This window comes from Pristis pectinata, chromosome 1, assembly GCF_009764475.1.
Source record: "Pristis pectinata isolate sPriPec2 chromosome 1, sPriPec2.1.pri, whole genome shotgun sequence".
In the NCBI taxonomy this organism is placed as follows: Eukaryota; Metazoa; Chordata; class Chondrichthyes; order Rhinopristiformes; family Pristidae; genus Pristis; species Pristis pectinata.
The window spans coordinates 33,196,132-33,214,704 of NC_067405.1; the positions used below are offsets into that span (position 1 = coordinate 33,196,132).

The 18,573-nt window shown below is 42.5% G+C and overlaps 1 protein-coding gene across 2 annotated transcripts in view; it reads left to right on the forward strand.

The window, feature by feature from the left end:
- Window positions 1-2,217: 2,217 nt before the first annotated feature.
- The window catches only part of osbpl11 (oxysterol binding protein-like 11), a 78,352-nt gene continuing 61,996 nt past the window's right edge, over window positions 2,218-18,573 (forward strand). Inside the window, exon 1 of one of the 2 annotated variants that reach the window (XM_052025418.1) lies at window positions 2,218-2,873. In XM_052025418.1, the coding sequence (XP_051881378.1) occupies window positions 2,755-2,873 (119 nt within the window). In that variant the 5' untranslated portion in view covers window positions 2,218-2,754. The remainder of the gene's footprint in view (window positions 2,874-18,573) is intronic. The other variant, XM_052025409.1, reaches the window with a different exon arrangement.

Genomic DNA, 18,573 nt, shown 5'->3' on the forward strand with positions numbered 1-18,573 from the left:
AATTAAAGCCCAAAGCAACATAACCCAAGGGCTTGCCAATTCAAAATAAGGGGCACAGCCATCCATGCACTATGTTACTCAGGTGCTGATTATGTTTGCCTGATATGAGAATATTCTGCTGATGCAAAAGTGGTCAAGCCTAATTCTAAATGACAGTTTCTGAATCATCACTAGCTGCCTTAAGCCAAAGAGTGATAACAGTTTATCCATCCTCACCAGACTAGCTACCACCAAACATCTGGAGAGCTGCAGCCAGTGAAGGAGAAATGAAATAGCAAATAGAGGATGCCCAATGCCTTCCACATGCGATGGCAATTGAGTAGTTTTTTGTAGGGACAGAGGAGAAAAGGACCATTGGAAGACCCTAGAACCATCAGCTGATCAAGAGACAACATGATGAAAAGAGACCATGCTACAATACCTGATACTTCTAGTCATGAAGAAAAACAGACCATTAAACTCTTTTTTGAGATGTCAGCCTCTCAAAGTCAGTCCACACATAGATCAACTTGCGAGCTTTGCTCTGTGCCTGCCCATCATGGAAAGATCGACAATATTGGTGGATGCACACAAGAAGATTAGATTTTAGTATCAATGGAAACATACTAGTCTCTTAGACATATGTTAGTGCAATCACTTTTTCATAATGATACCGTATTAAAATTAGTAGAGAAAAAATTGTACTGATGTTGATAGGATAATTAAGAAGCAAAACAACAACAATGATATTTTTAAATTGTTTGTAAAGTTTTGCAAGTGACTGGTGCTAAAAGACATGAACTCTGTACAATTGTATATTTCCAGTGCTCTTTAAGAAACAGATGGAACTACAATTTATAAATCAGGACTTCTTTAAAGTTTATTGAATTTCCCATATTTACAACATTTTTACTTTACATTTGGAAAAACAATTTACAATCTGTATTACTCAGGTTAACAAAGCAAGTCAAGTTTCACACTCTGTGTAGGAGGGCTGCACTGTCAAAGGTTGATACTCTGTGCAGTACTAAGAGAATGCTGCACTGTTGAAGGTGTTGTCTTTTGGATGAGTCATTAGAGCTGATGGCCTTGGGGAGGTTTGAAAATAACAAAAATACTAAAATCAATTCACAGACATACAGGGAATTAGTAGTTAAAAAAAAACAAGCTGGAGAAATCAGCAGGTCAGGCAGTATCTGCGCTGGGAAATAGGCAGTCGACATTTCAGGTTGAGACCCTTCATTTGGATTGAAAGAGCGGAAGGAAGATAGCCAGTATGAAGAGGAGAGGAGGGAGGGGTGGGGCAAGAGATAGCTGCATGCAGTTGAGGAGGGGTTGATTGGAAGATGGAGTCAGGTGGGGGAAGGAAGGGTGGAGATAGCGATAGAGGCTAGGAGGTGATAAGTGGATTCCACAGAGGGCTGCTGTTTATGGAATCTGATAAGAAAGGAACATGAAGAGTGGAACCAAATAAGGGAGGAATAGTGGGCAGATGGGGAAGTGTCAGCGGACCTTGTGAGAGGAATTGGAATTAGTAGTGCTTGAATATATGAGTGATACACCTTCACACAAAAGAGGACATGGCTGTGAAACGTGAACATAAATCCGCTTAGGTTTGTTAGAGGATTTAGCAGATTTATGTTCACATTTCACAGCCATGTCCTCTTTTGTGTCCTCATATATTTCTTTTGGAAGCCATTACTTGAAGTATTTAAACATGATCTCTTGAAGTAGGAGCATGTAGATGAATTTTGATTAAAGATGATCTTTTTCTGAGAATAAATTGGTTTATTCAGGTCACATGTACCGTGGTACAGTGAAAAACTTTGCATGCCATCCATACAGATCATTTCATCACATCAGTGCAAAGGAAAAGCGATAACAATGCAGAATAAAGTGTTACAGTTACAGAGAAATTGCAGTACAGGCAGACAATAAGGGGCAAGGCCATGATAAGGAAGATTTTGAGGTCAAGAGTCCACCTTATTGTACAGGAGCTCTGTTTAATAATCTTATAACAGCAAGAAAGAAGCTGTGCTCCAGCCTAGTGGTATGTGCTTTCAGGCTTTTGTAGAATAGACATAAGCAAGACTTTTTTTTAGCGAGACCTTTAAAGTTAGGATCCAGCAGAAGCCAAGTTTACCCGTCACCAACTTCCAATTACGCTCTAAAGGGAGAATGGATGAAACAAAACGAATCAGCCTTTTTATTGACCGGTAGCGGAGACAGCAATGAGTCGGCATTCATGAGCAGAAAGCCCAGATGTCCTTGGGGTAAATGCAGGAGTGGCAGTCCTCCTGCAGAGGGCGGCAGCGGCGGGGGCTGTGCCCCGCACAAGCATGGCGGGCGGCCGTCAACAACCCGGTGAAATTGCCCCGACCCCGATCCGGAAGCGCTGCTCAGGAGTTATGTCACCCCACGTGACCGGGCTATTGTGAAGTTGTCGGCGGGACCGGTTGTACCCCGGGGGGAATCGGGTGTCCTTGACAGGTTCCGGGTCATCCTGCTGGCCCGCGATGTGGGGAGGGGCCGAGGGGCGTCTGTAGTTTGTGGCCGAGGGGCGGTGGTTGGAGCTGCCCGGACGGCTGGTGGCCCGGATCAGTGTTCGCCCCCCCTCCTCTCCTCCCCTCCTCTCCTGCCCCTCCCCTTCCCCTTCCCCCTCCCCCCCCCCACCCGCCCCCCCTGCTGTTCGGGTTCACCCTCAGACCCGAGTCCCCGGTGCTCGGTGGCGAGCCGCCGCCGCCGCTGCTGCTGAGGAGCTTCAGCCGCTCGACGATGCAAGGAGGGGACGTGACGGTCGCAGCTTCAGCCTCCATGAAAGTGCCTGACCCCGATGTGAAAGCAGAAGCGCCTGTCCACAAGCCGGTGGGAAGAGGAAGAGGCTGGCAATATAGGTATGTCCTGATGGTCGGCAAAGAGCGGGCCCGTCAATGCATCGGGGTGTGAGGATAAGTGAGGGAAGCGGCTCTCCATGAGACTGAGATAAAATGAGGATGTGAAACGTCCGTTGCGTGTATGATTCGAAGATCACTGGTGCTTCAGTCATTGACAGAAACTTGCTCTGACTAGCAGGAATATTTGGAGCTGATTATAATTGTCGCTTTCTGGTCCTGTGTTTTGGTTGATTATCAAAGGCGTGTTCTGTCTGGATGGTATTCTGAGCTTTATTGCAGCAATTGAAGCACTGAAGGATAGCAATATGAGCAATATTTAATGCTATATTGATCCATCAAACTAGGCAAGTAACACCATTTTTTTCCCACTTGGTTAATACTAATGTTTACATTATAATCAAATAGAGGAAGAGTCATTGACCTGTGGTGTCAGCTCTGTTTTTCTATCCACAGATACTGTCTGACCTACCGAGTATCCCCAACATTTTCTGCTTTATTTTAAATATTTGAGTTAACTGGCACCAAATAAGAGTTTTAATTGTACAAAAGCAAAATACTGTGTGTACTGGAGGTTTTGTTTAAATAAAATGCTGGAAATAATAGATCACACAATAACTGTAGAATGAGAAACAGTTAAACATTTGTCCCTTTTTTTTATCCAAACTGTTTATTTTTGCTGTTTGGCCAGGCTAGGCAAGGACAGTGTATTTTCTTTCCTAACTGACATTTAAAACAAATGTGAGGTATTGTTGCAGCTATATAGGTCCCTGGTCAGACCCCACTTGGAGTATTGTGCTCAGTTCTGGTCACCTCACTACAGGAAAGATGTGGAAGCCATAGAGAGGGTGCAGAGGAGATTTACAAGGATGCTGCCTGGAATGCAGAGCATGCCTTATGAAAGCAGGTTGAGGGAACTCGGCCTTTTCTGCTTGGAGAGACAGAGGATGAGGGGGGACATGATTGAGGTGTATAAGGTGATGAGAGGTATTGATAGGGTAGATAGTCAGAGGCTTTTCCCCAGGGCTGAATTGGTGGCCACAAGAGGACATCGGTTTAAGGTGCTGGGGAGTAGATATAGAGGAGATGTCAGGGGTAAGTTTTTTACTCAGAGAGTGGTGAGTGTGTGGAATGGACTGCCGGAAACGGTGGTGGAGGCTGATATGATAGGGTCTTTCAAGAGACTGTTAGATCGGTATGTGGAGCTGAGTAAAATAGGGGGTTATGGGTAAGCCTAGTAATTTCTAGGGTAGGGACATGTTGGGCACAGCTTTGTGGGCCGAAGTGCCTGAATTGTGCTGTAATTGTTCTGTGTTCTAAAACAAATGTTTTGTTTTTGTAATAATCTTGATCAACGTTAGCAATACTAGTTTATTTTTATTCCAGATTTATTTAATTCACTGATTTTAAATTCTCCATTCCCAAAGTGAAATTTGAACTTGTATTTCTAAATCAGCTTAACTATTAGTCTAGCGTAGAACAATTTTTCAATTGTACCCTACAGAAGTGTTCATTTGAAATGTATATGCAGGATTGAAAACAAATACTGAACTAATCTTTGTATGTCAATGAAATTAAAATACTGCCGCACAAGTTTGTGATCCATGTGTTGGTGGTACTACAGTATTGCCTAATCAGACTCGGAACAGATCTGACTGTCCAAAACCGGGCTTTCATGAGGCACCATGGACCATCGGCAGTATCAAAAATGTATACCACCACAATGTGTAATCTCGTGATCCAGCATGTCCCTCATTTTATCAAACTAGAAGATCATCCCTCCTCAACATAGAAGAAGGACATGCTGGGAGCAGCACCACCTACAAACGATGCCAACCCACTTTAGCTGCAACACAGGACTACATGCATGCCAAACAAAAATCAGGAGGCAAAGATCAAAGCTCCTGCAGTTTTGTTGCATCACGTGACGAATGGTGGTGGCTAGTTAGACACCTAATGGGTGGAGGCACTGAGAACATATCTATCCTCAACAATGGCAGGGATCAGCATGTCAATGCTAAAGACATGGCTGAAGTATTTGCTACTGTTTTCAACAAAAGTATCAATTGAGTAATACATCTTGTTTTCTTTATGAAATCCTCACCATGACAGCCCCCACTCTTTAGCTGATTCTATTTGCTCTCTGTGATAGCAAGAAACAGTTAAGAGCACTGGATACAACAAGAGACTTGGGACAATATCCTGGCTATAGTACTGAATACCTACACTTTAGAAATAGTTGTGACTATGACCACAAAAACACACAATACTGGAAACAGTTGGGAGGTTAGGCAGTATCTATAGAACGTGAAGCTGTTAAAAGTTCAAGTCAAAGGCCTTTTTGTCAGATTTTACATTGTTTTTTGATTATTTTTTTAGCAACTGTTTCCAAACTGTGTTCCAGTAGAGCAAAAGACAACTATCTGACAATTGCTTGCATTTGTGTCCTTTAAGGAAAAAACAGGACAAATCTTGTCCAGCTAATTACCAGTTGATCTGTCTGCTCTCAGCTATCATTAAAATGATCAAGGGTGTCATTGAACAGTCTGCCAAGCAGCACTTGCACTTGAACAACTGCTCACCTCTGCCCAGTTTGGGTTTTGTCAGGACCACTCAGCTCCAAACCTTATCACAGATTTGGTCCAAACATGGGCCAAAAAGCTGAATTCAAGGTGAGGATCGAGTGACTAACCCTGACATCGTGGCATTATTTGACTGAGTCTGACATCAGACAAATTGAAGTCATTTGGTATTCAGGGGAAGTCAAAGTTGAGTCTATTGTCATATGCATGTATGCACAGGTGCAATGAAAAACTTGCTTGCAGCAGTATCACAGGCACATAGCATTAGAGACACAACATTTGCAAGAAAAACAAATTAAACAAATTATACAAGAAAGAACACAATTAGAACAAAAAAAGTCAATTGTAGTGCAAAGTGGTCATATTGTTGTTATACTGAGGTGGTGATAAGGGTTGTACAGCTTGGTTCAGGAACCAAATTATTGAAGGGAAGTAGCTGTTCTTGAACCTGGTATGTGGGACTTCAGGCATCTGTACCTCCTGCCTGATTGTAGCTGCAAGAAGATGGCATAGCCAGGATGGTGGGGATCTTTGATCACAGATATTGCCTTCCTGAGGCAGTGCCTCCTGTAGATACTTTTAATGGTGGGGAGGGATGTGCCCGTGATGTTTTGGGCTGAGTCCACTACTCTCTGCAGCTGCTTGTATTCCTGTGCATTTGAATTGCCATACCAGACCATGATACAACCAATCAAGATACTTTCAACAGTACATCTGTAGTAGTTTGTTAGCATGTTCTGAACCTCCTTAACTTTCTAAGAAAGTAAGGACACTGGCACGCCTTCATTGTGATTGCATCTATATGCTGGGCCCAGAACAGGTCATCTGATATGTTAATGCCCAGGAATTTAAAGCTGCTGACTCTCTCCACTGCCAATCCACCAATGTAGACTGGCACACGTTCGTCCTCCTTCCCCTTCCTGAAGTCAACAATCAGTTCTTTAGTCTTACTGACATTGAGTGAGAGGTTGTTGTTGCGGCACCACTCAACCAGGTGTCCTATCTTGCTCCTGTATGCTGACTCATCACCTGTGATTTGTCCAACAACAGTGGTGTTGGTGAATTTGTATATGGCATTGATGCTGTGCTTAGCCAAATAGTCATGTGAGTATAGGGAGTAGAACAAGGGGGTAAGCACACAGCCTTGAGGTCCACCTGTACTGGTGGTCAGCGAGGAGGAGATGTTGTTAGTAATCCTCACTGATTGAGGTCTGCTGCTGACTAAGTCGAGGATCCAATTGCAGAGGGAGGTACAGAGGTCCAGATGATAAGTTTGGATGGGATAATTGTGTTGGATGCTGAGCACCAGCCTGATGTATAAGTTCCTATTGCCCAGATGGTCCAGCGGAATCGCATCTGCTGTTGACCTATTATGGCAATAGGCAAATTGAAGTAGATCTAGGAATCCCTGAGGCAGGAGTTGATTTGCACCAAAACCAACCTCTTAAACACTTCATTACTGTTGATGTAAGCGCTACTGGACTATAGACATTGAGACAGGACACTGTGCTCTTTGGCACTGGTACAATAGATGCCTTTTTGAAGCAGGTGGGAACCTAAGACTGCAGAAGTGAGAGGTTGAATATGTCTGTAAGTACTCCAACCAGTTGGTCCACACAGATCTTTAGTACTTGGTCAGGTACGCCGTCTGGACCATTTGTGGATTCACTCTCTTGAAGGATACCCAGACTTCGGCTTCAGAGACTGAGATTACAGGGTCATCCGCAGATGTGGGGGCTCGTGTGGATGTGCCATAGTTCTCCATATCAAAGTGTGCATAAGAAGCATTGAGCTCATTAGTGAGTAATGGGTCATTGCAGTTTATGCTAACCAATCTCGCCTTGTAGAAAATGATATTGTGCAAGCCCTGCCACAGCTGTTGAGAATCCATCTGTGACTTCAATTCAGTCCAAAATTGCCTCTGTGCTCTCAATGGCCTTTCAGAGGTCATAGCTGGACTTCTTGTATGACTCTGGGTCACCAGCCTTAAGCACCATGGATCTAGCCATCAGCAGATTAGGAATCTTCTGGTTCATCCAGGGCTTCTAGTTGGGGGAGACTCAATGTTTTTCTGGGTACACACTCATCCACGTATGTCCTTATGAAGTGGTGACTGTGGCATATTCATTTAGGTCCACTGACAAATCCTTGAACATCATCCAGTCCACTGACTCGAAGCAGTCCCAAATTCGCTCCTCTGCCTCTCCTGTCCAGCTCTTCATCATCCTTTTCACTGATGCCATGCTCCTCAATCTCTGTCTGAATGTAGGTAGAAGAAGTACGGCCATGTGGTCGGCCATGTGGAAGGATGGAGTGGTTGGCATTCTTGATGGTGGTATAGCAATGGTTGAGTGTGTTGGGTTCTCTAGCATTACAGGTGATGTGTTGATAATAGTTAAGCAGAGACTTTTTCCAGCAAGACTGATTAAAGTCTCCTGCCACGATGTGACAAGCATCAGGGTACGCTGCTTTGTTCTTATGGCACTTAGTTTCTCAAGTGCTAGCTTGCTGTCTGCCTGAGGTGAGATATGGACAACAGTCAGGATGACAGCAGATAACTCTCTTAGTAGGTAGAATGGTTGGCACTTCACTGCTAGATGTTCCAGATCGGGGGAGCAAGAATGGGATAAAACCACCATGTCAGTGCACCATGACGAATTTATCATAAGGGAGACGCCACCGCTGCCTGTTCTCTTACATTACATTACCATCCAGTCCATGCAGTGGATTGAAAAACCCTCAGGCTGGAGCGCTGTGTCAGGAGAGTTGGGGGTGAGTCACGCCTCTGTGAAACTGAGTACACAGCAGTCCCTTGTGTTCCTCTGATAAAGCAATCTTGTTCTCAGGTCTTCTATCTTGTTCTCCAGCGATTGTACATAGGCCAGAAGGATGCTGGGGGGAGCCTTGAGCCCCTATGCTTCAGTCTGCCTGGCGACCACATTTTCTATCACAATGGAGGCCTCCCGATGTTTGCATGTGTTATACTCTCCTTCTGGGTGGTGTTTTCTGTGTTGCGTTCGTAAGGTTGCTGATTCATTTAAGTGCCATTACATTACAGTTTTCAGTTTTAAAAGGTAAGATCTTGAGTATATAACTGTGTATATTTCGTTTGGCTGCCAGTAAAATGTTGCCTCTCTCTGGTGCCATCTTTTGAATTGAATTTTGGATTGGAAAACACTAATTGCTATACCTTGCACAAAGAAAGGTGGTAGTGTTTTTGATGGGCATTCGTCCCAGTTCCAGGAGATTGTGGCAGGAGTTCCTCATTCCCATTGTCTCGGGCCCAACCACCTTCTGCTTCATCAGTGACCTTCCTTGATTCATAAGATCAGAAGTGGGGTTATTTGTTGGTGATTTGCACAATAATCCATTCTAGTCGCACTTTCTCACTAAATGTATGTAGCATGCAATAAGACACAGACAACATTCAGGTATAGGCTGATAAGCGGCGATATTGGCACCAAAAAGTGCCAGGCACTGACCACCCCCAGCAAGATAATCTTGCCATCACCAATGGGATTGCCATCACCAAGGCCTCCACCACCAACATACTGGGAGGTCACAAGCCTCGCAGGTGATGTGTTGATAGTAGTTGAGACTTCTTCAAGCTAGCCTGATTAAAGTCTCCTGCCATGATGTGACAGGCGTTGGGGTCTGCTGCTTTGTTAATGTTGATTATTGGCACAACTTCCACATGTTGACTAGAACCTCAACTTGACTAGCCATACACATGTGGCTACAAAAGCAGGTTGAAGGCTGGGTGTCCTGTGTAAGTAACACGCCTCTACGCACCCCCTGACATAACAAAACATTTCTATCATCTACAAGGAAAAAGTTAAGAGCATGGCCTGCTTGGATGCTTGCAACTACAACAGCACTCAAAACACAATGCCATTCAAGCAAAATAGCCTGCACATTTGGCACCCGATCCACCGTCCTGAACATTTATTCCCTCCACCACTAGTGCACAGTGATGGTAGTATGTGCTGCCTCCGTTTACTTGCCCAAGCTACACTGATAGCATCATCTGCAATATCGATCACCAAGAAAAACAAGGGTAGCAGCCATATAGGACAACCACCATTTGCAGGTTCCCTTTCAAATTGCACCACAATCCTAATTTCAAAATATACAGCCTATCCACCAATTTCACTGGGTCTAAGTTTTGCAACTCCCTACCCTGTAACATTGTGGGTATACCGTCATCAGACAACTGCAGTAGTTCCAGAATGTGGCTCACCACCAAACTCTGAAACAATTAAGGATGGGCCGCAAATGTTGATGTTGTCAGCAATGGTCACATCCTGAAAAATAAATAAATACATTAAATTTGCAAGCGAAGGAATTTTGTTCAGGGCATTGATGGTGCAATAAGTGGAATTGTCTGGGTAGTGCCCTATTTTCTCTCATCTGATGGCAAAGGTCAGTTTATACATGCTCTTTTGTTAGCCTGCTTTGTGATGCAAAAAGACTTTTAGTAGATGGTGATTACTGTTCAAAATTGACTTCCTTGCAAGAGAACCTGAATGTGAATGTCCCAGTGTTGGGTATAGTGGCCTGGTATCTTCCATTAAATAAACCAATAAAACAGTTATTCATAATTCAGTCCCTGTGATGTTCTATATTTCCCTTCAAAGGTTTTTGTTTTAATGATTTCAAATAACATGGATGAAAGAATTTGCATTTCCACAGGATGTTGTAAAATCTTTTCAAACCAAAAAAATTACATCAGCTAATGCAGAAGTTACTTTGCCTGATACGAGGTCCTGAAAACAAATGCAAGTAAGAAATTAATTTGTTTTGATGGTGTGGGTTCAAATGTTAATGTTGGCCAACGCACAGGGAATGCACTCAGGACATTTTGTGAGCACCTTACCAGGCAAATGCAAATTTTAATGTATTCCCAAAAGATGATACCTGCCAGTGTAACACAGCCCAAGATCACAATGATGTGTTTGTCAGATTATACGCTGGTTGTTCATTTCAGAGATCAGCTCTAAAACTGTATGCTTCATCTCATGGTGTCTTCTCTTTCTTAAATTTAAATTGTTTAGGTAAATCCAGAAACTCTGGAGCAACATTATTGTATTTTCATTAATTATTGGATTTTATTTATGCCAATGAGATAATCCTAGATCGTGCTGAACTGCATAAAATAAAGATGGCAATCACTTTTCATGCAACAGACATCTTATTTTGGGTATCAATCTAGCGAATCTTCATAGAGCACTGTTTCTATGCCAACCAAGCATATTCATCCCTGGGAAAGGAGGCCAAAACTGCAGTATCACCAAAGTCTGATTTAATACAGCAAGATTTTCTTACCACATACTCTTTATTTAAAAAAAAGTTTTGCATTGGAGTCTGACGTACCAATTGCTTTCTTAATTGCTTGTTAACGTCTTGTGATTAGTGCACATAGAATCCCAAATCATTCTGAGTAACAATACTTGTCTCTTAATATTTCCCCACATTATGGCTCCGCATGACCAATCGCCCATCTATCTATGGTCTTTTGCAGCCTCTTTCCCAACTGACTTTCTGTTGTTAAGAAACCTGGATAAATTATACTTATGTAAGCCAACTTGTATGTAAGGTCAATTTATATGTCTATAAATGATGAAATTAACATACTTTTCTCATAAGTATTTATGGTTGTCTCTGTTCCTCTTCATTCAATTGATCCTATTCCCCCTCTTTTTTTTGATGTGATTGCAGTCTGACATTGTGTGTACTTTTTCTCTTCAAATAATTCTTCCTATTTCCATTGGAGCATTAAGGTTCAGCAAATCCCAATTGGAAGGACATTTTAAAAAAAAACTTTAGAATTGTTTTAACTCAATGATGAAACCTCAAATGGATCCGTTTGTCATGCTATCTCGTTTTAAATCCAAAACTGGCTCATAATTAGCTGCACAATGACACAACTCTTTGCAACCTTGACTGCCTTTTCAGGCCATGCTGTTCTGGCTCCTGAAGCACCATTATGCTAACTGCTTCTATTGGTCCCTCAGTTGATTTTTGACTAGTTTGAGTGTTCCAGCATAGAAAAGCCTTCCCTTATGTTGTCATCGATTTGATTTACAGTATGTCTGTCAAACAGCAACCTGGACAGCTTTTTTAAACCCTCAAAATTAAGTAGGTCAAATTAACTGAGAGGTACTATTTCACAACATTGTGAATTTGTCTTTTATATTTTAATAAAATAATTTGTAGCAGAATGCTTATATCAACAGTTTCTGATCCATCTGCCATTGATGTGAAGTTGTGAGCATGAAGCATGACATTCTAAGCAACAGCAGAGTAATCTTTTGTCTAAACTATGCTTCAAAATTTGTCAGTTTTGGTATTGGTTTATTATTGTCACTTGTACTGAGGTACAGTGAAAAGCTTGTCTTAAAAACTGATCATACAGGTCGATTCATTACACAGTGCAGTTACATTGAGTCAGTACAGAGTGCATTGATGTAGTACAGGTAAAAACAATAGTACGGAGTAAAGTGTCACAGCTACAGAGATAGTGCAGTGCAATAAGGTGCAAGGTCACAACAAGGTAGATCGTGAGGTCATAGTTCATCTCATTGTATAAGGGAACTGTTCAATAGTCTTATCACAGTGGAGTAGAAGCTGTCCTTAAGTCTGGTGGTACATGCCTTCAGACTCCTGTATCTTCTACCCGATGGAAGAGGATAGAAGAGGATAGAAGAGAGAATATCCTGAGTGGGTAGTGTCTTTGATTATGCTGGCTGCTTCATCAAGGCAGCAAGAGGTAAAGACAGAGTCCAAGGAGGGGGAGCTGGTGTCTGTAATGCGCTGGGCTGTGTCCACCACTCTCTGCAGTTTCTTGCGGTCCTGGGCAGAGCAGTTGCCATACCAAGCCGTGATACATCCAGATAGGATGCTTTCTATGGTGCATCGGTAAAAGTTGGTGAGAGTCAAAGGGGACAAACCAGATTTCTTTAGCGTCCTGAGGAAGTAGAGGCACTGGTGAGCTTTCTTGGCCGTGGCTTCTACGTGATTTGACCAGGACAGGCTGTTGGTGATGTTCACTCCCAGAAACTTGAAACTCTCAACCCTCTCGACCTCAGCACCATTGATGTAGACAGGTGCATGTACACCGCCCCCTTTCCTGAAGTCAATGACCAGCTCTTTAGTTTTGTTGACACTGAGGGAAAGGTTGTTGTCATGACACCATTCCACTAAGCTCTCTATCTCCTTCCTGTACTCCGACTCATCGCTGTTTGAGATATGGCCTACAATGGTGGTATCATCTGCGAACTTGTAGATGGAGTTAGAGCAGAATCTGGCCACAGTCATGAGTGTGTAGGGAGTAGAGGGCTGAGGATGCAGGCTTGTGGAGCACCAGTGTTGAGAATAATCGTGCAGGAGGTATTGCTGCCTATCCTCACTGATTGCGGTCTGTTTGTTAGAAAGTCAAGGATCCAGTTACAGAGGGAGGTGTGAGTCCTAGGTCTCGGAGTTGGGTGACAAGCTTACTTGGGATTATTGTATTGAAGGCAGAGCTGTAGTCAATAAACAATAGTCTAACGTATGTGTCTTTACTGTCCAAATGCTCCAGAGCTGAATGTAGGGCCAGGGAGATGGCATCCACTGTAGACCTGTTTCAGCGCTAGGCGAATTGCAATGGGTCCAGGTTGTCTGGTAGGCTCTCAAATCACTTCATGGTGGTGGATGTCAGAGCCACTGGTCGGTAGTCATTGAGGTATGTTACCTTGCTTTTCTTTGGTACCGGGATGATGGTGGTCTTCTTCAAACAGGTGGGAACCTGAGCTTGAAGCAGGGAGAGGTTAAATATGTCCGCAAATACTTCTGCCAGCTGATCAGCACAAGATCTGAGCACACGGCCAGGGACACCGTCTGGGCCAGGTGCTTTCCTTGTGTTCACTCTCCGGAAGACTGATCTTATGTCCTCCACTGTGATCACAGGTTCAGCTTCATTGGTGGCTGTCAGGGTGGATGGTGACAATCCACTTCCCTTCTGTTCAAAGCGCGCATAGAATGCATTAAATTCATCCGGAAGGGATTCGCTGTTGTTAGCTATGTAGCCCAACTTTGTCATGTAAGCCTTGCCATAACTGACTGCTGGTCAGGGACTCTATTTTGAGTCAGTATTGCCTCTTAGCATCCCTGATAGCTTTCTGAAGGTCATACCTCGATTTCTTGTACAGATCAGGATCACCAGATTTGTGTGCAGCAGTCCTCATTCAGTAGGGAGTGGATCTCTCGGTTCATCCATGGTTTCCTGTTTGGGAACACCCGGATTGTCTTCTTTGGTACACAGTCCGCCACATACTTGCTGATAAAGTCTGTGATGGTGGTGGCATACTCATCAAGGCTGGCAGCTGAGTCCTTGAACATGGACCAGTCCACTGTCTCACTGTTCACTGTCTCTTTTTCTGTGCTGTGTGGTACTGATTAGAGTAGTTTATACTTTACATTAAAATTAACTGCACTTCTATGGATTTGAGGAGTTTTTTTGTGCATTGTATATTTCATCTCAGCAGCAGGTTATACGTTGTACTCTAGGCTGTGACATTATAGTTTGACTTCTCGGAAGGTTAAAAAAACAGATATTCATGGAGTTCTAGAATCTATGAATTTAAAGATTTTTAGTTTTGGGGAAGGAAAAATTTTTAGACCTTTCTTTTGAAATATTTGTACTATCTTTTAAAATGTATTTCTTATGTTAATCCATAAGGAAGGGCAATGAATTAAATTCCTTCCCTTTGGTAATGCTGGTGTTTCATCGGGTCCTAATTAAAACTCCCAATCTTCAGTGGTATATTACTTTTAAATGTTGCTCAAGAGTTAACTTATAACATAGAACAGTACAGCATAGGAACAGGTCCTTCACTCCACAATGTCTTCGAAAACTATGATGCCAATTTAAACTGAACATCTGCCTGCACGTGGTCTATATCCTTCAATTCCCTGCCTGTTCATGTGTCTAAATGCTGCTTAAACATTCTCATATCTGCTTCCACCACTTCCCCGGCAGTATGTTTCAGGCACCCACTGCTCTCTGCAAAACAAAACTTCCCATCTAAATCTCCTTTAAACTTTACCCTTTTCACCTTAAAGCTATGTCCTCTAGTATTTGACAGTTCCACACTGGGGAAAATGACTCTGACTATCTACCCTGTCTATGCCTCTCATAATTTTGTATACCTGTCAGGTTGCCCTTCAGCCTCTGATACTCCAGAGAAAACAATTCAAGTTTGTCCAACTTCTCCTTAGAGCTAATACTCTCTAATTCGTGCAACATCCTGGTTAACCTCTTCTGCGCCCTCCATATCCTTTCTGTAGTATGGCAACCAGAACTGCTTGCAATACTCCAAATGTGGCCTAACCAAAGTTTTATACAGCTACAACATGACTTCCCGACTTTTATACTCAACACCCCGACCAATGAAAGCAAGTATGTCGTACGTCTTCTTTACCACCCTATCTACTTGTATTGCCACTTTCAGGGAGCTATGGACTTGCACCCCAAGATCCCTCTGTATGTTAATGTTCTTAATGGTCTTGCGGTCTTGCCATTTATTGGTATTGGTTTATTATTGTCATTTGTACCGAGCTACAGTGGAAAAACTTCTCTTGCATACTGTTTGTACAGATCAATTCATTACACAGTGCATTGAGGTGGTACAAGGTAAAAACAATAACAGAATACAGAATAAAGTGTCACAGCTACAGAGGAAGTGCAGTGCAGGTAGACAATAAGGTGCAAGGTCATAACAAGGTAGATTGTGAGGTCAAGGGTCCATCTCATCGTGTAAGGGAACTGTTCAATAGTCTTATAACTGTGGGATAGAAGCTATGCTTGAGCCTGTTGGTATGTCCCCTCAGAGTCCTGTATCTTCCACCTGATGGGAGAGGGGAGAAGAGAGAATGTCCCGGGTGGATGGGGTCTTTGATTATGATGGCTGCTTCACCAAGACAGTGAGAGGCATATCCAAATCATTTATACATATATCATCATCCGGTCTTATTCTTGTCCATAACTATCTGACAACTTACGGAGTAATGATCACTGTTCCCAAAATGCTATTCCACTGAAACTCTGATCACCTGGCCAGGTTCATTTCCCAATTCAAGGTCTAGTATAGCCCCTTCCCTGATTGGGAAGTACTGCAGATGAGTTGGACTTGTCCTTAGCTAATGTCATATGTATGCACTTTCTACCAGCATCACCTAATCGTGATCTGGAATGGGGATTCAATATATATTCCCCCTTCATCTCTACAGCCCAGATATGCTGAGGTATCTTTCTTAAGAGAGATTTTCATGTAGAAAATAGTCCATGCATTTATTTTTTGTTAGGTACACAATAGAGTCATAGAACTGTACAGCACAGAAATGGGCCCTTTGGCCTAGTTTGTCCAAGCTGACCATGATGCCCACCTACACTAATCATATTTGCTTGTTTCACTCTACTCCTTTCCTATTCAAGTACTTATCCAGAAACCTTTTAAACATTGTAATTTTATCTGTGACCACAATCTCCTCTGGCAGCTCATTCTATATAACCAACCTGTGCGTTTTTTAAAAAAAAACTTGCCCCTTAGATCTCTTTTAAATTTCTCCCCACTCCTTAAATCTGACTCCCCACTCCCCTGCCCTAGGGAAAAAAGACTTTACCCAAAGTCCCTTGTAATCTTAAGCTTCTGTAAGGTCACCCCTCAATGTTATATGCTCCAATGAGAACAAACCCAGCCTATCCAATCTTTCCTTATGACTAAAGCCCTCCATTGCAGGCAACATCCTGGTGAGTCTCTTTTGCATTCTTTCTAATGCTACCACATCCTTCCTGTAGTGTGATAATCAGAACTGCACACAATACTTCCAGTGAGGCCTAACCAATGTTTTGTATAGCTGCAACTCTTGTACTCTTTGCCTTGGCTTATGAAGGCAAGCATACCAAATGCCATCTTCCCCACCCTGTCCACCTGTGGTGTTATTTTCAGGGGACTATGAACTTGCCCACCAAGGTCTCTCTGTACGTCAGCAACCCTGCTACTTACTGTATATGTCCTGCCAGAATTTGAATTTCCAGAATGTATTATTTCATGCTTGTCTGGATTAAATTTAATCTGCCACAGTTCTGCCTAACTTCCCAGCTGATCTATGTCCTCCTGTATCCTTGGACAACCTTTTTCCCTATCTACAACTTCACCAGTTTTTGTGTCTTTAGCAAACTTACTAATCAGACCAACCTTCGTTCTCATTCAAGTCACATATCGATAGATCCCAGAACCAATCCCTGCCTGCTGCCCACAGCAGTCGGACAATCCACATTGCTGTTTTCCCAAACACTTGTTTGTATGTACAAGCTGAAAAAAGGTTGGGTGTTTGTAGGTTGGGGAGGACCTATATATGTTTCTCAGCTTTTTGAGCTGTAGCTGTCTTGTTTGCAGGATAAAACTATTGACTAATTTTGCACAGTAAGATCCTACCACGAAACAAAACTGAAGGAGCAGGGCATTATTTTTGAGAGTTGAGGGAACAGCATTAATCAGGACATTGCAGGAGATTCAGTGTTCTTCAGATTATGCCAGGGAGTTGTTTGCATCCCATAAGTGGACACTGGTGGCCCAAAGTGTCGCATTTCAAATAAATGTTCCCTACCCTGCTGCAATGTATTTCTACAACCTGTATTTATATGGGTCATCAACATGAAAAACATCCTAAAGGACCTCAAGGGGATAATAAACAATAGCTGGCTGCCAAACTAAAGAACATGCTGTTGGGCAAGGTGGCTGATGGTTGGTCAAAGAAACAGATTTTAAGGAAAGATGGAACATAGTTTTAAATGACAGGACATCTCAGTATGAGGTACTTTGAGAAGTTGGTTTTTTTTGAAGTGCAACACCCATTGTAATTTTTCACACCTTGTATCAATATAGCATTTTTCATATAACAAAACATCCGTATGTCTGTCACAAGAACGTTATCCAACAAAATTAAATACCAGGTCTGCAAAGAAATATGTTAGATGTTTGGTCAAAGTGACTTAGAGAGATTTTGGTAGGGAATACAAGAGATTTAAAGTACCAGCCACCAGTGATAAAGTGATTAAAACTGAGTTGTCTGAAGAGACTAGAATTGGAAACATGCAGGTATCTTGGAAGGTTGTTGTGCTGGAAGAAAGTGGAGATCTGGAGGGCAGGGCTGTAGACACCTTCAAGGATAAGAGTTTTAAAATCAAGGTGTTTGACAGACCAGAAGCTGATCTGGATAACCAGGCACGGGGATGGGTGCATGAATGGGACTTGGTGCATTTTAGAAATTGAGGATTGGTGTCTTAGATGAACTTAAGTTGACAGTTAATGTTTGGAGGTAATGGAGACGGGAAAACTGTAGATGCTGGAATCTTGAGCAAAAAAAAACACTGCTGGAGGAACTCAGCAGGTCAGACAGCATTTGCAGAGGGAAATGGACAGTCAGCATATTGGGTTGAGACTATTCATCTGAACTCTGGTTTGGAGGTAAGCCGGGCATGAATAAATGTTTAAGCAGTGAATTGGCTCAGATAATAACTGAGGAAAACTATGTTACAGAGTTAGAAGTCGGTGGGGATTCAATATTGCAGCTGATTCCATATTTATGTTGTTTGGAACAGCAGGCAACTGAGAATACATGGTTTTGCAAAATGTAATTGAGGATTGCATGGGTGTTATTAAAGGAGGATACTGTGTTCAAGGAAAGGTAATGTGTCACAGTTGCTAAGGATGTCATTAGTGACCTTGGTGCTGCTGACTGAGCTGACGTTTTAAACAAATAATGAAAACAAAAATAGTTTGGTGTCAGCATTTTTAAACAAATGTCAACCTCTTTTGAATGTTAAAACTATTTACAATAAAGGAGTTAAATGTTTTAATCCTTCGTCATACAGTCACTTTGAAATCAAACAAAATATTTTATTCATGCCAGATAATAAAATCTGCAGGCAATGAAAATCTGGAAAAGCAAAAATGATGGGCAAGGAAATGGATTTATGGTCAACTAATCTGACAGTTGGATGCTTGTGGAACAGTGTATTCATCAGAACTGCAAATATGCTATTGGGTACTTAAAGGATCTTAGTTTGGAATGAACTG